This window comes from Schistocerca cancellata, chromosome 8, assembly GCF_023864275.1.
Source record: "Schistocerca cancellata isolate TAMUIC-IGC-003103 chromosome 8, iqSchCanc2.1, whole genome shotgun sequence".
In the NCBI taxonomy this organism is placed as follows: Eukaryota; Metazoa; Arthropoda; class Insecta; order Orthoptera; family Acrididae; genus Schistocerca; species Schistocerca cancellata.
In genome coordinates this window covers 344,609,832-344,627,509 of record NC_064633.1, presented here as the reverse complement: position 1 = coordinate 344,627,509, position 17,678 = coordinate 344,609,832, and the positions used below count along the sequence as shown (strand labels likewise).

The 17,678-nt window shown below is 43.2% G+C and overlaps 1 protein-coding gene across 4 annotated transcripts in view; it reads right to left on the bottom strand.

Moving 5' to 3' along the window:
• The window catches only part of LOC126094569 (protein kinase C and casein kinase substrate in neurons protein 1-like), a 550,603-nt gene that overhangs the window by 303,639 nt on the left and 229,286 nt on the right, over window positions 1-17,678 (bottom strand). Inside the window, exon 2 of one of the 4 annotated variants that reach the window (XM_049909027.1) lies at window positions 3,014-3,097. The exons of the other annotated variants lie outside the window; for them this stretch is intronic. Within the exon in view, the coding sequence (XP_049764984.1) occupies window positions 3,014-3,097 (84 nt within the window). The remainder of the gene's footprint in view (window positions 1-3,013; window positions 3,098-17,678) is intronic. 4 annotated transcript variants of the gene reach the window in all.

Below are 17,678 nucleotides of genomic sequence, written 5' to 3'. Positions count from 1 at the left end.
AATTATTCCTCTCAAGTAATTCAGGAAAACAATTGAAAACTTAAACCGAAATTGACAGACCGCGATTCGAACCATCTCTTTCTGAAATTAATGCACTGCCTAATCAATCTACCACTTCGCTCGATTAGCTTTTGGAGTTAAGGCTGTGGCAGCATTGTTTTAAAAATTTCGACACGAAATTATGTATTTTTACTACCACCATTTCCTTCGTTATTATATCCTCCCCAGAGCCATTTCTGTTTCTTAGCTGTTTTAACTAGACCTCTGGGGAGAACATGATAAACTAAATGCTAGAAAGAGATGGAAGTAACCTGCTGGAAGGTGTGTGATACTGATCATTAAGTGCATTAACTCTGGAAGATTACCAGAAAAATGAAAAAGGCTGACGTTGTACCAGGTACTCTTAAAAAAAGAGACAAGGAAAAGTTTGAGAAATATTCTCCACTTAGTTTGTTATCACACCTTTACAAACTCGTAATTAAAACTGTATTAAAGCGGCTCGCAAGAGATCTGAATTTCCATTAACCTGTCCAGCAAGAGAGTTTTCAGGAAGGAAGTGTGAATCACATCCAGACTATTCACCTTCGCTTGAGGAAACAACTGAGTATAACAGCAGGATTCATCTCCGTTGAGATTTGGGGCATCATGAAGCCCATGAAACTGCCAGAATAAATTCGAGGTTAAAGCTCTTGAGATACGTCTGTGAGCCGGCAACAAAGGCAATCACAGTGGATGACGACAGTATCAGTACGACCCCAATCGGCAAAGGAGTTCGCCAAGATGAAACCATCTCTGTGAAACTGTTCAACTTGCTTTGCAGGACGAATTCAAATAACTAGACTGGAATAGCAGAGGATTAAAACTCAATGACTCGTGTAATGTAAGTCAAGATTTGAAAGAAGCTACAGAGGATGATCTCTGAACTAAAACTTATTTCTGCAAAGATTGGCTTCGAAATGACTACCAGCAGAACAAAAATACTAAACCTAACAACAAACCACTTATGACTGGAAACCAGTCTGAAGAAGCTGTTTTATGAAAAATTTATTTTGGTCACGAATTAAACTACCGAAAAACAACCTAAACGCTGACATTCCTTCCGAATAGGACTGAGCTGGGCAGCGTTCCGGAAAGAGATTCGTCCTGACCAACAAGGATGTCCCAAATAACCGGAAGGATACGTGCGTTTTACCAGCTGCAACTTACGGTCGCCGAACTGACATATATAGTGTATGAATTTCACCGCAAATCGTTATCAACGTTTCTGCCAACATCTCATTTCAGAAATGGAGACGTTTCGTGGCACTTCGTATCACCAAATGTGTCGCATCGCAATTACTTCGTTTTGGGGAATCTTAAGCAAAAAATCTAAGCGACTGTGAACACGCTGTTAGAGATTTGATAAAATATCCACTGAAATCAAAAACAGTGTCGTCCGCTTCTTGTCTAGACCTAAGGATCGTTTTACAACGAATATTATGGAAAAGTCACTTTCGGCACGGTGAATCTTTTAATGACGTCACTTTCAAACCACGTCAAACATAGTGGTAATTGTTCAGTTTGATGACTGGCTATCTGTTAGGCTACAATGAGTCTGCTTCCTACTGGCTTATTATGAGGTATGTTACTTTAGAAAAATTTGCTAAGGACTGTAATATATAGCACGTACAAAACTGTACGGATCATCTTCCAGGACACATACCTCACACGCAAAAAAATAAAATATGATATTCGGATATGGGTCCGAAAACTTTTTACTCTCATATTACAACTTCATAGTACATTTACATCACTATTTTGCAATTCACACTTACGTGATGCCTGAGGTTTCTTCGGACCAATTTCAGAACACTTCTCTAGCGTTTAACTCTCAAATAGCACGTGGAAAAAGGAACATTTAAACCTTTCCGCGCGAGGTCTGATTTCTCTTATTTTGTTACGATCACCATTTCTCCGTAGGTAGATGAGTGTTGCCAAAATATTTTCTCATACGGAGGAAGAAGTTGGAGATTGAAATTTCGTGGAAAGATCTCGCCACAACGAGAAACACCTTTATTTTAATGAATGCCACCCAAACTCGCGCATCATATCCGTAACACACTCTTTCCTTTCCTGCAATAATACAAAACAGCTGGCAGTCTCGGAACCATTTCGATGTCCTTCGTCAATCCTGTCTGGTAAGGACCTCACATCGCGCAACGATACTCCAGAAGAGGACGGACAAATGTAGTATAGACAGTCTCTTTATCAGACCTGTTGCATTTTTTAAGTGTTCTGCCAATAAAACGCTGTCTTTGGTTCGTGTTGCCCGCGACGTTTTCTATGTGATCGTTCCAATTTAAGCAGTTCGTAATTATAATCCTTTGGAATTTAGATGAATTGATGGGCAATAAATTTTGTATGTTTTATCGTGTAACCGATATTTAACAGCTTCCTTTTGGTGAAGTGCCTGACACTGTTTCGAGTCAATTGCTACTTTTGGCGGCAATCAGTCTAAAGGGTTGTTCATATTGTCTCCTAAAACGTTAATACAGATTAGGAACAGCAAAGGGTCCGTAACTAGAGCGCTTCCCGCCAATTACTTTGAACATGCCGTGACAATGATTTTATTAAAATTAATGATGTGCATAAGACGGCAAGCCATAGGTGTCCAACAAATCCGTTCTCCCAATATTACTATTACCACGTATCCCGTGGGACAAACTCTGTAGTGTTCGGAACTTAAAGGAAGTATCAGCGATAATGGAAGTTTGAATCAGGCCTGAAGGCTTGATGAGACAGCCCAATAATTAAGAGGATCTTCCAGATAAGCACGATATCCGGGTTCGAGTTCCGGTCTTGCACAAATTTTCAATTGGGACTATATTCTCATTATCATCCGACCCACCCCAACGTTTCCCGTTAACCGTGGATCTTGCCGACGTAGGGTGACTTGCGTGTCTCCATGATACAGGTAGTCGTACCGTACGTGCAACCACAATGGAAGTTGTATCGGCGGAGAGCCCAGACTAACCTGTAGTTTTTGAAGAGAGGTAGCAGCGTTTTCAGTAATTGCTGGGACAACTGCCTGATCTTGCAGTGCTGGTACCGCAAACAGCTGAAAGCAAGGATAAAAACGGAGGCCGTTATTTTCTCGGAGGGCATGCATCTCTACTGTATAGCTTAGTGATGATAGCATCCTCTTGGGTAAAATATTCCATAGATAAAATATTCCTTCATTCGAATATCCAAGGTGGACCTACTCAGGAGAATGTTGCAAAAAAAGGCAGTAGCTGAGAACGGAGAGACAGGGTTGTAGTCTGTCCCCGACGTTATTATTCCGTTAACTGAGCAAACAGTAAAGGAAGACGGCTATCAACAGAAACAAAATAATGTTAATGGAATATAGCAGGATTAAATCCGACGATACTGTAGGAATTAGATTAGGTATTGACACATTCAAAGTAGTAGCTGAAGTTTGCTATTTAGGCAGCAAAATAACTAATGTTGGCCAAACTAGACAGAATATAAAATGAATGCTGGCAATAGCAAGAAAACCCATTTCTGGAGATATCTGTCTGGAGTGTAGCCTTGAACGTAAGTCAAACATGGGCAATATATAATACGCACTCCGTCTTCAGACCACAAGTGGCCCATCGGGACCATTCGACCGCCGTGTAATCATCAGCTGAGGATGCGGATAGGAGGGGCGTGTGGTCAAGCATACCGCTCTCCCGGTCGTTACGATGGTTTTCTGGGACCGGAGCCGCTACTATTCGGCCAAGTAGCTCCTCAATTGGCATCACGAGGCTGAGTGCACCCCGAAAAACGGTAACAGCGCATGGCGGTCCGGATGGTCACCCATCCAAGTGCCAGCCACACCTGACAGCTCTTAACTTCGGTGATCTGACGGGAACTGGTGTATCCTCCGCGGCAAGGCCGTTGCCCACAACATATAATAGAAGTTTTTAAAATATGGTGCTCCACAAAGATGTTAAAAATTGGATGATAGGTCGAATAAATAATAAAGAGGTGCTTAATCCAAATCGCGGAACAGAAATTTATGACACAACTTGAATAAAATAAGCGAACTGTTGATGGGATGTGTCCTTAATTTGGTAATGAACTGTGGGGATAAAAACTACGAAGGGAGACGAAGGCATGAATACAGTAAGCAAGTTCAAATGGATATTCATGTGGATGGATATGAAGATCTTGCACAGACTAGACTAGGGTTGAGAGCTGCGCCAAACCAGTCTTCCGACTGAAGACCATATTATGCGGACACTATGCGTGGCAGTTTTAAGTGGGGAGTGTTTTGAACTAGGGTTGCGTAAGATAGAGGTCGCGTCTGAACTACCACTGCCAATCGCAGCAAACAACCGCGCTGTAGTCAGTACCAAATGCTTTGTGTACTCAAATTTGTTTTGTGTTGTGGATTGCTTCCTTTTTCTTATTTTGAAATGCGTTAAGAGGCTACTCCTGGTGCATAAAGGTATCTGAATGCGACTCTCACCACAACGAAGGGAATCAGCCATCCTTATGACAGTTACGTCAGTTCTGCCTTCGTGGAAGCACAGAACGCGGACGTTCGAGAGGGGGGCGTGGCTTATTCCGCGCACAGCTCCTCTACCTTCGGTCAGTCGAAGTTCTCAACTACCGCTATACACTGTCCGCGTAACAATAACAACAACAACACAAAGATTCAGTAGGGTCAGGCATGGTTGGAGGGTAGGAGGAGGATAGCGAAAAGTGATATATCTTTTGCTCATAAATCTAAGTAGCAGCTGCGATCTGCATCCCGAATTGTAACTGTACGGGAGTGCACCATTTTGAAGTAGGTACGGTACAGCCACTAGCGACAAATTATCGTTGTTTTATCTTCGTTGATCCATTATGGATCGTGAGACGACGGCTGGCATGAACTTCTTGATGTAATAATTTACCAACAGCCGTATGATTTGTACAAGTTTATTTTATTTTATGAACTTCATGTGCTACCAGTTTCGGCATTACATTGATGCCCTTTTCAGTCGTAAAATCGCTATACACGGAAGGAGCCATATAACTGGATTCGTGAATCAATCGTCCTGTTGCAGGACGATTGATTCACGAATCCAGATGGCATCAATGTAATGCCGAAACTGGTAGCAGATGGAAGTTCATAAAATAAAAAAAACTTCTACAAATCATGCGGCTCTTGGTAAATTATTGCATCAATAAATTCTCGTTGCGGATGGCGAAAAAAGCATGATGTAGATTCAGGATTTAAAAAAGTTATTCTTTGGCATGGGTCGTTCGTGATGGGGTGACAGACATTACGGAATACCAGCCAAGTGATTATTGCGTAAATTGCAGTTCACCACCTCTTGTTACGAACGCCGCTATGCACGTGACCATCGGCAAAGTTACAGCCATGACAGAAAGCGCTACACAGTGTATTACAGCTATCGAAGACGGAAATGTTTCCTCGCAGGGTTAATCTATGTAACAGCCTCGTCCGTTAGTAGTTGGCTGCAAAGTTTCGTCAATCTCTCAGCGGCGCTGTACCGGTTAGCCAAGTTCCGCAATCACCAAACGAGGCCATTTCCTCTATTTCCCAACGGAGAGCGCTATCGATTTAGTTTTCAATTCGGACAAATCGTTGCCAATTCGTCCGCGGCGGTCCGCCGCCGCTTTAAATCCAAAGTGGAATGTGTTCTCTCTTAATTACACAAATGGATACGGACGTGATTTCTCACGATACGCTAGGTCTATTATATCCTCGTTCGTAATTTAATTCCAGACTGCGACTGAACATGGCAACCATTGAAACATAACCCCCCCCCCCCCTCTCTCTCTCTCTCTCTCTCTCTCTCTCTCTCTCTCTCTCTCTCTGTGTGTGTGTGTGTGTGTGTGTGTGTGTGTGTGTGTGTGTGTGTGTGTGTGTGTCCCATATATTTCACAGTACTCGAGTTATTTCGTAGTAAGTTATTGTTTCCCACCGTTCAAGGATATAATTTATATCTAGTGCATTCATTTACCTCAGGCTACCCTATTTTACAGCGGATACCAGTAATGTTGCATCAGACTGAAACCACGGAAAAAATTATTGTTGGTCAAAATTTCTAGAGGGAATAGCACAGATGCGTAGCAACATCTACATGAACTCCATGCCGTCATCTTATGGCATTCAAATTCACCTTAACTACTTTGAAATAAATTCTGTGAATGCGAATAACTTGGCTTCAGTTGTTTCAGGTATAGGTGTACTACCCATCAGTGACATACGAGAATTTGTGCTGGACTGGGACGAAAAACGCGGACTTCCCGCAATCGCGAGCGGTCGCCTTTACTGTTAGGCTATCCGTGCACGCCTCACCTGAACACCGTGAATGAAACACGGCGTGATGGAACTAGACTGCCAGAAAATTATTTAGTAGTTGCATACATCGACAAGGTCTACACTTCCAATAAAGAGCTGATTACGCTGAATGAAATGCATAAACCTGTACTGGTATGCACACTGACTGGAACTTCACGTTATTAAATTACTGCTTTTGTTAACACTACGAATAGAGGATGTTAATTTTTTAATCTGCGGGGTGGTTACAATTTATTTTCGCTGCTTGGGAGAACCCTCATGAAAAACTAGAGATCGCAGGACAATGAAACTATGTGGAAAAATTTCTAAGGACACGGTGAAGAGAAACAACGAATAAACCATGAAAGAATGCATACCATGTTTACGTTCCAGTTACAAACGTCACGTGACAAAGCTTGATGAGTAATGTGAAGTTATTTCGGATAACATATCATAACTGTTCGCGGCACTTTTCGAACGGTGGACCATGGAATGTTCAACTGTCTTGACACAGTTCCATCAGTGCTTGAAGATAATACATTTCGACCGGAATTATCAGCCATAGCAACGGTACGTTCTTTGTAGCACAACTGGCCATCGCCCACTCCCAGGAACAATTCCCAAATCGCCAGTTAATTCGACCTTCCGAATCATTTTCTTCAACCACGGTGAAAAAGAGGACCTCTCCGTATTCCTTTAGTGCGTCGATATTCGCGGAGAGCAGTAGCACTAGTGCTGCTGTTTTGATAAAACAGCTTTACGGGTACAGCCCTGCTCGCCTTGGCCAGATCCAGGTTGACTAACTGCAATTTTAATGCACACTGATTGGGCAGTCAAAACATACACAAAAAAGCTAAAATCGCAAAACCTGATGTGTTATTAGGATCAATTACGGTAAGGCAAATCGAAGTCTGCAGCCTCGAGAAACCTATGCTCCCTAAATAATAATGGAAAAACTGCGTAAATTTTTGGACGTTTTCCAGTTGTTGCCTTTTAATTCAAATTATGCGTTTTCCGATGTTTGTCTTTAATGACAATTTTAAGGTATTTTAAATAGGCAGCAAATTTAAGTAAAACCGCAGCTCTATACACGCAGCTCTATACAGTCAATGTTTCTGAGATGCGGAGTTTCAAATATTCATTTTTTTTTTACCGAAAATGAAACTTTCAAGTTTTGCTCATGTTTTGGTCTGAATATCGGCATAACCGCTCATCCTGCAAGAAAAGCCATGAGAATTAAAATTTTAGCAAATTTTATTGGCTTTCATTTCAGAAAAATATATATATATATATATATATATATATATATATATATATATATATATATATATATATATATATATATATATATAAGTTTCCAAGCGCAGCAGTTCTCCTGAAATCGCATAAACACAAAATGTTAGAAAACTGAATTTTTGAAGAATTGATCATACACATTATTAATAACTTACTGGGGATTCAATGAAAGGAAAATGCGTAGCATCATGTTCAAAGATTGGACCGTATTTTTACATGAATTACACGTATTACCATCCTCCATTTCCATCCACAGACAAAATACTATCCTTCAGCTGTGGAATCGTGGGAGGTGCTGAAATAAATTGCCACCTATCTCCAGAAAACCCATTGAAAGGGTCTGAAAAATAACTGGATGCTTGATTGGGAAGATAAATTGTAAAACAAACGTAAAGTGGTAACTTTAGCGACAAACACCAACTGAAAGTGCGTTGACGGGCATCCATTCAACTTCTTTGAAATAATGTTGTTCACTAAGCACTTGGACAGTGAAGTCATTGGGCATTTTTAAATTCTAACTGGCCCCTTATCCACTGTATTGTTCAACGAAGAGGGGTTGCGTAACGGGTTGAAATCAATTTTCTACGCCGCTTTTACTCCACTTTCCCAAAACATCTCTCTTGAGGCCAGAACATTTGTAGTGGTGGATGGGGGACACTTAGTCCACAAGGCTACCTGGCGCCGAAACGATTATATTAGGGCAATCGTTGCTACTTACATCACCTACACATTAAACAACTTTGGCAGGAACGTTTCAGGGGTATTTGATGAACAGCTTGAGGAGAGTTAAAACTCCAAAACGATTGCAGCCCTTTCTTGCAACGAGATCGTGTTTGACTCTTCAAAATGCCCCAGGAGAAACTGTTAGCTAGCGACTCCAAGAAGAGACGCCATATTGACCAGTTGGACTCTGCGTTGGGCCTCGCGGACATTGAAACTAAGATGACAGCAGAAGATGCCGACGGCGACATTATGCGTACCGCCCTCGATGAAAGCACATCCAATAAGAATGTGAACGTGGCTGGACAGTATGAGGACTTACTGCTTCTCTTCGGTTTGGGCTTGAAACGTTTACTTTCAGAGACAAGTGGCACTCACTTTCCCATCACTTCTTTCTGTCAAGGAGTAATACAATTGCTTCCCGGATTTGAACTACATTATGTTTTGCGATTTTAATGTCTAATTTGATTGGCCTAATGCTTGTGTTTCAATCCTACGGCATCGTACCCGTACCGAAGCCTAGCGGGACGTCACGACACCAACACTACTAACAACGCAAATCCTGCAGCACACAGTCTGAACATCACTCCTATAAATATGGTACCCATATTGTAAGTAATTTTCCGTCCACAATGGATCTGGTTAAAAATGGTTCAAATGACTCTGAGCACTATGGGACTTAATATCGGAGGTCATCAGTCCCCTAGAATTTAGAACTACTTAAACCTAACTAACCTAAGGACATCACACACATCCATGCCCGAGGCAGGATTCGAACCTGCGACCGTAGCGGTCGCGCGGTTCCAGACTGTAGCACCTAGAACCGCTCGGTCACACCGGCCGGCTGGATATGGTTGCGAAAGTATATAAAGATAAAAGTGCAAAACTTATATAGCGCGTTTCTTCTTACAATGGCACAAGCCTGTATGCCTCCCCCTGAATTCGTTACAGTGGATAAGGCAGGGGTACAGTAAACGTTAGGTCACGCTGAGGTTAAGGTCTTTAAAGATATAATGTTGATTCAGTTGGACAAGGATGTAACAAATTATTTGCACTAATAATCCGGTATTGTTGATTAGTGGCTCCCAAAATGGAAAGACTGTCTCACCTTTCATTCGTATGGAGGAATGTAGTTACTATCAAAGGGAATGTGACCGAATACTGAAGATACATTGCTTCTCCAAATTACTTACTTAACATTTTGGAGTGATTGATTAACGGTTTGTTGCTTAACAGCTATCTCTCTATTGGTCCGTAGCATTTTAGTACACGCCTGATACACAATCGCTCAACTGAAATCGAAATCCATTAAAAGCAATGCCTCGTCGAACTTTGATGACATCTTCCGCATGTAGATGTCGTTTGTTTATGGGCCAGTTTCCAGGCCAGCTGTGAGTTCTCGCTCGTTGCCTTCTCCCCGCATCGCGTAAAAACGGCCCCGGTACGACAACTGCGCTGGGCGTGTTTCCACAGGTGGGTCGTAGCGCCGGCAAATACACGCGGCGGACAACTTAATATCCGGCCGGCCCACCCGTCTCTCCCAACTTCCGCAGCCTCTCCTCGCCTCACCGCGCACTAATTGTTTAGCCCGAGAAACTTCACCTGCGCCGACCTGCTTCTGCACATTTAACGCACCAACTCCCGATTCAATTACTTCTCCGCTATTTTCCTCCGCCATAGTGAGTCACGACATTTTGCAGCAGACTTGAGCAACGTAATTAGCGCGGCGGAAGCCAGCTTGATTGCATTCCACTTAGTGATGTAGCGCTCGTACAGCTATAAAATATGTTTTTTGCACAATTTGGCGAAGAAGACACTTATGTGCAATAGCATACCGAAACACTTTTTTCCTCAAAAGAAACACCGTTATTCTCACATAATATGTTTGTTTCGAGGACGATAAAACTGCTGGTACACTGTTGCCTTGAAATTATGCAAAAAGGACTATAAAGGTCTTAAGTAACGTAAACATCCCATTCAAGAGTAAAAATTCTCTGACTCATTAAGAATCAAAACGTAAAAACGTACATTGGTGTTCTGTTCAGAACGTGTGGACGAAGGTAACTTTCGTATGATATATTACTGCCAAGTAACATACCTCGCCGAAACTTGGAACATACATACACTCATGTTACGTTTTTCTCGTTAACACCTTGAACGACTAGAGATAGGAGTTCACATTCACAGGACTTACACATTAGTAAGTCCTGAAGAAATGATTAGCATTTGAACCATGTCCGCCCGCGGGTTCGGGGCAACATCGATACTGTGGCGCAACACCACCTACGGGTAAAATTTGTCTTCGCCTCTCCCTGTCGCTATAAACCGAAGGTAAGGGATCCGTGTGGCTCGAGCAGACGTGCAGGATGCATCGCAGACGTATGCGCGAACCGCACCGTCATATCAGTGAGTTTGAACGAGGGCGCATTGTTCGAATGAGAGAATGTGATGGATGCATCCATCTGGGAAATTACTACTCATGTGGGACGAAGTGTTTTGGCAGTGCAACAGGTGAGCGCAGAATGGTTCACGAAAGGCCGTACAACACGACGAGATTGGTCAGGTCGCATCACCCACACCACCGCCAGAAAAGATCGACACCTCACCTGAATGGCATTGCAGGACAGATCTGCGTCCTCTTGGCTCTCGCTCAACAGTGGAACGGTGCAACAGAGTAACACATCGTACACTATCAGGGGTGAGAGTCCGTCGCCGTTTAGGCGTTTATTACGGCATGGGTTAGGTGCGCATCTTCCACTTCTCTGCCTACCTTTGATGCTAGACGGCAACAATCTGTGGAACGACGTCACTAGGGACAGGAATGGCATCAGAAACAGTTTCGAACGAATCCAGTTCTGTCCGTTTGAAAATGATGGCCACATTTTGGTTCCTCGCAGACAGGGAGCAGCATGACAGTGTTAGCATTCGCACAAGTCATACAGCGCGAACTCAACGCCTTATAGTTTGGGGTGCTATTCGGTACAACCACAAATCACAGTTGGTGCTTGTCCAGGGCACTGTGACCAGTGTCACCTACTGAATGACATCCTGCGACCCGTAGCCATATTCTTTCTGCACAACACCCCATCGAAATTTCTCAGGAAGACAATGTACGACCACATGTTGCTGCACGAACACATGCTTTCTTGATGTCAGAGGATGTCAACCTTTGGCATGGCTCGCCAGATCACCAGATTTGTCGCCAATCGAAAGTGTGTGGGATATGGTGAAACGACGGGTGCAGGCAGCACTGTGAACCAATGCCAACCGCCACAGATTAACTTTGGAACCAGGTGAATGGAACATGGATGGCTGTACTGCACGAGGCCATTCGCGACTTATATGCGTCGATGCCATCACGCATCGAACAAGTTATCAGAGCCCATGGGCGACCCTGTGCCTACTAGGCAGGAGGATACATGCTGAACCGATGTGACTGAAATGTTAATCACTTCTGCAGAACATACCAATGTACATGTCCTGTGAATGTGAACGTCCAATCTCTAGTTCTTCAAGGTGCTCTGTTTTTTTTTTCTCCCCTGAACGTGAGTGTAGAAAACACTGCTGCGACATAGTACAGAAGGTAACAGAAAGAAACACGCAGTGAGACAAACAGAAATGTCATTTGAACTTACTGTGATTTATGATTGTCCCTTGGACATTGCAAAAGGCGGGACATGTTTTTCAGTAGGAGACGTAATCACCACGAACGACAATACATGTTTTGCAGCATGCACTCTTGCTAGCCACAAAGCTGGTAAGATCTTATCTTCATCCACCAGCGCTGTTGACAACTGCAGGATGGGCTCTGGTGCTGTATACCACACGTATTCAATGATGGGATTAAAATTGGGGGAATATACAGGCCAATTCATTCACCGAAACCTCAAAGAGCTTCTCCACCTGCGCTGTCAGATGCGGTCGCGCACAGTCCATAAAAATGTAGTCATGACCAAATGCTCCCCCGAAGACACACGTGGGGAAGGAGCACGATGTGACAGTAACGTTGACCGGCCAGCGTAGCGTATTCAAAGATCTGAAAGTCAGCTTGCCCTAGCAATATTACGCCTATCACAGCATAACACTTGCACCACGAAAACGATCATATTCGACAGTGCTTCTGGGTGCATTACGTGAGCCCAACGCTCGCCATCTGAGGGTGCGTCCAGAATCACTTCTCGGACTGAATCTGCTCTCATCCGAGAATAGCATGCTACCTCAGTCCTCATTGTCCAGTCAGCACCATCGCAAGCCGTGCCGCAAATAATGAGATTTTCGCTCTGCAGCGGAGTGTGCACTGATATGAAGCTTCCTGGCAGATTAAAACTGTGTGCCGGACAGAGACTCGAACTCGGGACCTTTGCCTTTCGCGGTCAAGTGCTCTCCCATCTGAGCTATCCAAACACGACTCACGCCCCGTCCTCACACTGGCGGAAGTAGAGCTGTGAGGACGGGGCGTGAGTCGTGCTTGGATAGATCAAATGGTAGAGCACATGCCCGCGAAAGGCAAAGGTCCCGAGTTCGGGTCTTGGTCCAGCACACAGTTTTAATCTGCCAGGAAGTTTCGTGCCGCCAATGATCGTGTGTCAACGGAACGCAATGTACAGGTCGTCGGGTAAAGACATCACCCTCATGTATTCGCCACGCCACTATGGAGCATGAGAATGGGTCTCCTGCAGTCTTGTTAATGCTGTTGCAATGGAACCCACTGTTTGACGTGGATCTCTTCTTGCCTGTCGCACAATGTAGGGGTCACCTGCTGCTGCAGTTGACCGTGATCGATCACCTATTATCCTTCGGGAAGCAGTACCTGTTATTCGGAACGCTCCCCGTTCACGTGAAATAATGCTGTGTGCAGTTCCCAACTACACACGTCGCACTTAGCCTTTCTTCCAGCTTCGCAGTGATTCTTTCCAGAATGATATCGTCGAAATACTGTATTGTCTTTGGGTCATGTTGTTCTGAAGGCCACCACCATGGTGCACCGTAACCGCTCGCTGACTGACACACATTTTGTTTTCCCGTTTCCTGAACTGCCTCGTATTACGCTGACAACCCTATTTGGCGCTTTAATCATGTTGACCTCACGCCATCTGACGTCCAGTTTTCTGTGCACGACTGGGAGACCTCTGGCAACTTTGTCACGCATTTTCACACATTTCCACTGAGTTGTTAGTATGTTATGTTATTTTACCTACCTTCTTATCACGTTTTGCATAGCAGTGTATTATCTATGCAATAATTACAAAGCACCACTCATACTCATGATGCTTTGTCAATAAAGCCTATCTCGTGTGGTATAACAGGCATTTAAATTGCAGTGAACTTATGACTGGAAAAAATAATAGCTGTTATCATTACTGACTCTTCCCGTTTTCCGACGTCCTCGACTCTCTTCCTATTTGTACTTATGCTTTAATGCCCGTGTAACTACCATGCACTTTGTTTACAACTGCCGGCCGCGGTGGTCTAGCGGTTCTGGCGCTGCAGTCCGGAACCGCGGGACTGCTACGGTCGCAGGTTCGAATCCTGCCTCGGGCATGGGTGTGTGTGATGTCCTTAGGTTAGTTAGGTTTAAGTAGTTCTAAGTTCTAGGGGACTTATGACCTAAGATGTTGAGTCCCATAGTGCTCAGAGCCATTTGAACCATTTGTTTACAACTACGCACCGGTGTGTCTGTTGTTTTAGTCTTCAGTCCGAATACGGTTTGATGCAGCTTTCCACGCTAGTCTATTTTGCCCAAGACTTATGTCTGCGCAGCTACTGGCTATAGCTCTGAGCACTATGGGACTTAACTTCTGAGGTCATCAGTCCTCTAGAACTACTTAAACCTAACTAACCTAAGGACATCACACACATCCATGCCAGAGGCAGGATTCGAATCTGCGACCGTAGCGGTCGCGCGGTTCCAGACTGTAGCGCCTAGAACCGCCCGGCCACTCTGGCCGGCCGCAGCTACTGCAGCCTACCGGGTGGTTATAGTTAAAATGCAGCTAGTCACAGAGGTCTAGTGTGGGCTGTAGTTATCCTGCGACAATGAAACTTTATAGATATTCTAATGTTCTAGCGGAACCGATTTACGCTGTAAAAAATTATTTCCAATTTTGTGCGCCAAGTGCAAATCTGTTGCTGTAACGCAAGAAAGACGTATACAAATGTTTCCACATATAATGAATTTGGAACGGGACGTGGGCAGAAAAGACGAAGCAAGCGAGAGTGACGTAATGTTAATTTTATTATTAATCGCAGCTTCCACAATTTGTTCGAAATGAGCGTCGGAGACGTCGATGAGGTGCTGGACAGAGCCAGATTTGCACCTGCTGGCCAAAATTAAAACTATTTTTTCAGCTTAAATCGTTTCCACATTAGCGTATCTACCACGTTTGGCTGCCATACGATAATTACAACCCACGCTGGACGTCCGTGAGTAGCTGGACTTTAATATAAGCACCCAGTATATCACTCCTTTCTGTCTTGGTCTCCGTCTACGACTTCAACTTGCCACATTTCTCTCCATTGCCTAATCAAATATTTCTTGACCCTTCTTTTAGACAAGCTGTGTCATAATGCTCTTTCCCCTGCGATTCAATTCAGCACTTCATCAGTTACTCGATCCATTCATCTAGCTTTCATCATTGTTCTGTAACATCGCATTCGAAAGCTATTCTCTTCCTGTCTGCACTGTTTACGTCCACCTGTGCTTCGTGGACTAATAATTACGTTTCCAAAATTTTGCCTCCGGATTTCACTTTCCCGAAAGCGTCTAATTTCTATTACCGCAGACAGACGAACAAACGAAGCTAATGCGTTCTCATTCTCAGTAACCACAATGATTATTTACGGAAAGTAGTAACTGAATTTACAAATTCTGATCTTTATTTTAAAACTTATGTTCTCTAACCTCAAAGATGACTTCTCAGCAACTTTATAGGTCTTGCTGCAGAGCAATCTGTATCATTATTCAGCGCAGAACTGACGTCATTAGAAAGTGTGTTGTTTCCTACCGCATTCAGGAGGTCTGAATTTCTGAAAGCAGCCCATACGCCACTGCTGAACTGCTTTAGCCACTGGATGTGCGGATGGTACGCTCACCTGCAACATAAAGGATAGAAACGCGCTCAGTAAATCAGACCATGAGCGAAGCTATTGCGCAAAGTTTCTTGCACACCGCAGGCGCAGCGAATCTTATAAGGCAAGTTTTTACTCTAGCGGCAGCTCGGCGGAACTGCCTCTCACTGCGGAGCTATGGAACAACTTCACAGATACGGTACAAGGGCTGCAAAGAAATATTCACAGGATGGTCATACAGAGACATATACACACTGCAATAAGCAACAATAATGAATTTGCCTTCAGCAGGAATAACAACGAAGATTTAGTGCTTTATGATTTCAAATCACCGCGTGTCTATATTCCACGACAATTGTCACCTTCCAAACTGAAGTATTCGGGTGCAGCTGTCCAATGAGAGTACGTTCAGACAGTGTCCCACAAAGATGAAAATCTATAACATATCATCATCAATGAAAGATATCGCAAGAGATTTGACAATGCACAAATGGAGAACTTTTGCTGTATGATCAGTATCTAGCGAGATGATTTTTAAAAAATCAACAAATTTTGGAAAACCCCTGAGATGAGAAGTAAGTAATGCGACGCATTACAGGGCTGGGCTCCGCCTTGAATTGCCTTTTAAATAGCCATACCGTGTTTCATAGTTTTCCCAAAATTATGACAAGCTTTATGACCATTTGAAGAAGGCTCTACAAAACCTAGCCTCTTGGAGACTAAAGACCCGAATAAACAATAATCCACTGATGATAGGACAAATGTGATGAAACACGTTGGGCAGTAAGAAGATTTTACCCTTCACCTCATCAGGCGGAACCTAAACCTCATAATTTAGTCTGCAAACACTGCTACTGCAATAGCATCGAAAACGAAATGATGATAATATGACATGCTGAGATTTACTATGATACTTACACGAATATGAGACACAAAAAACTAAAAAATAAATATTACTGGCAGGTTTACAACGTGATTAGAGAGAAAATGTTACGGACACACTCAGGGCACTCAAACTGGACTCCAGAACCTCAACAGTCTCAATGACTGTAGCATAAATTTAGAGTTACGTACAGAAAGACTAACATTAATATGAAGTATTTTATAGCATGTCAAACAGAGCTTTCCGCTGTTCTGAGACTTAATCCAGGATCTCTGCGCACCAGTCTTTACGAGTATTATTTCTGAGGCGCGTAAACTTTATTTCTGCTCTTTTAGTGATAGCTGACGCATCCTAAAGTAACAGTGTCAGACAAAGGATCTGTCTTAGTATCATCAGCTTCTTGATTTTAATTGTACTAAACATTTCAATAACTCCATCACATTGTATTAGAGAGAAAATTGATAATACAAAATGCACTCTGCTGAAATGCACTTATGAATAAATCGGTGTTGTCAAAGAGGGATCACAATAAAGCTCCTCGAGGCAAACACCAATGAAATAGCGTGTGTTGGTTCAAACTTTTGCTCACAGAAGTAAAAAATGGCTAATGTCATTAGGAGATGTAAAAGAAAAGTAATTCAGTACCTACTCTAAACAGACAGTTTCTAACCAGCAGTAACACTTTGCAAAACAAAAAAATCCACTACTTTCTAACATGACCAAGGAGTAAAAACTAATCGTATCCAAATCAAACGAATGGCATAATAACGATGTGAAATTCACTTGCCCTTTTCTCACTTGATATTCTGTGAACTATGGCTGAAGGACAACATGCAGATTCCATATTCCTAGATTTCCTAAAAGTATGTGACATGGTACACCACCGCTGACTATTAACGACGGTACGAACATACGGAATATGTCCCAAAGTACGTGAGTGGTTCAAAGACTTCCTAATAGAGAAGACATCTTAAGTAACATAACGCAGTATGTTGCCCTCGACGGCCAGTGTTCATGAGAGGAGCCCCAGAGAAGTGTTTTCTATGTACATAAATGATCTGGCGGACACGGTAGGCAGCAATCTGCGCTTGTTTGCTGATGAAGCTACAGTATATGAGGAGGTGTCAAAGTTAAGGTACCGTTGGATACAAGATGATTTAAACAAAATTTCTAGTTGGTGTTAAGAATGGCAGCTGGCAGGCTCTAAATGCAGAAAAAATGTGCGTTAAATGTAGATGAGGACGAAAAACAAACCCTTAACGTTCAGACACAGCATCTGTAGTGTCCCGTTTGACACGATGTCCTTTAAATACCTGGGCGTAACGTTGCAAAGCGATGTGAAATGTAACGAGCATGTGAGGATTGTGGTCAGGACGGCGAATGGTGGAC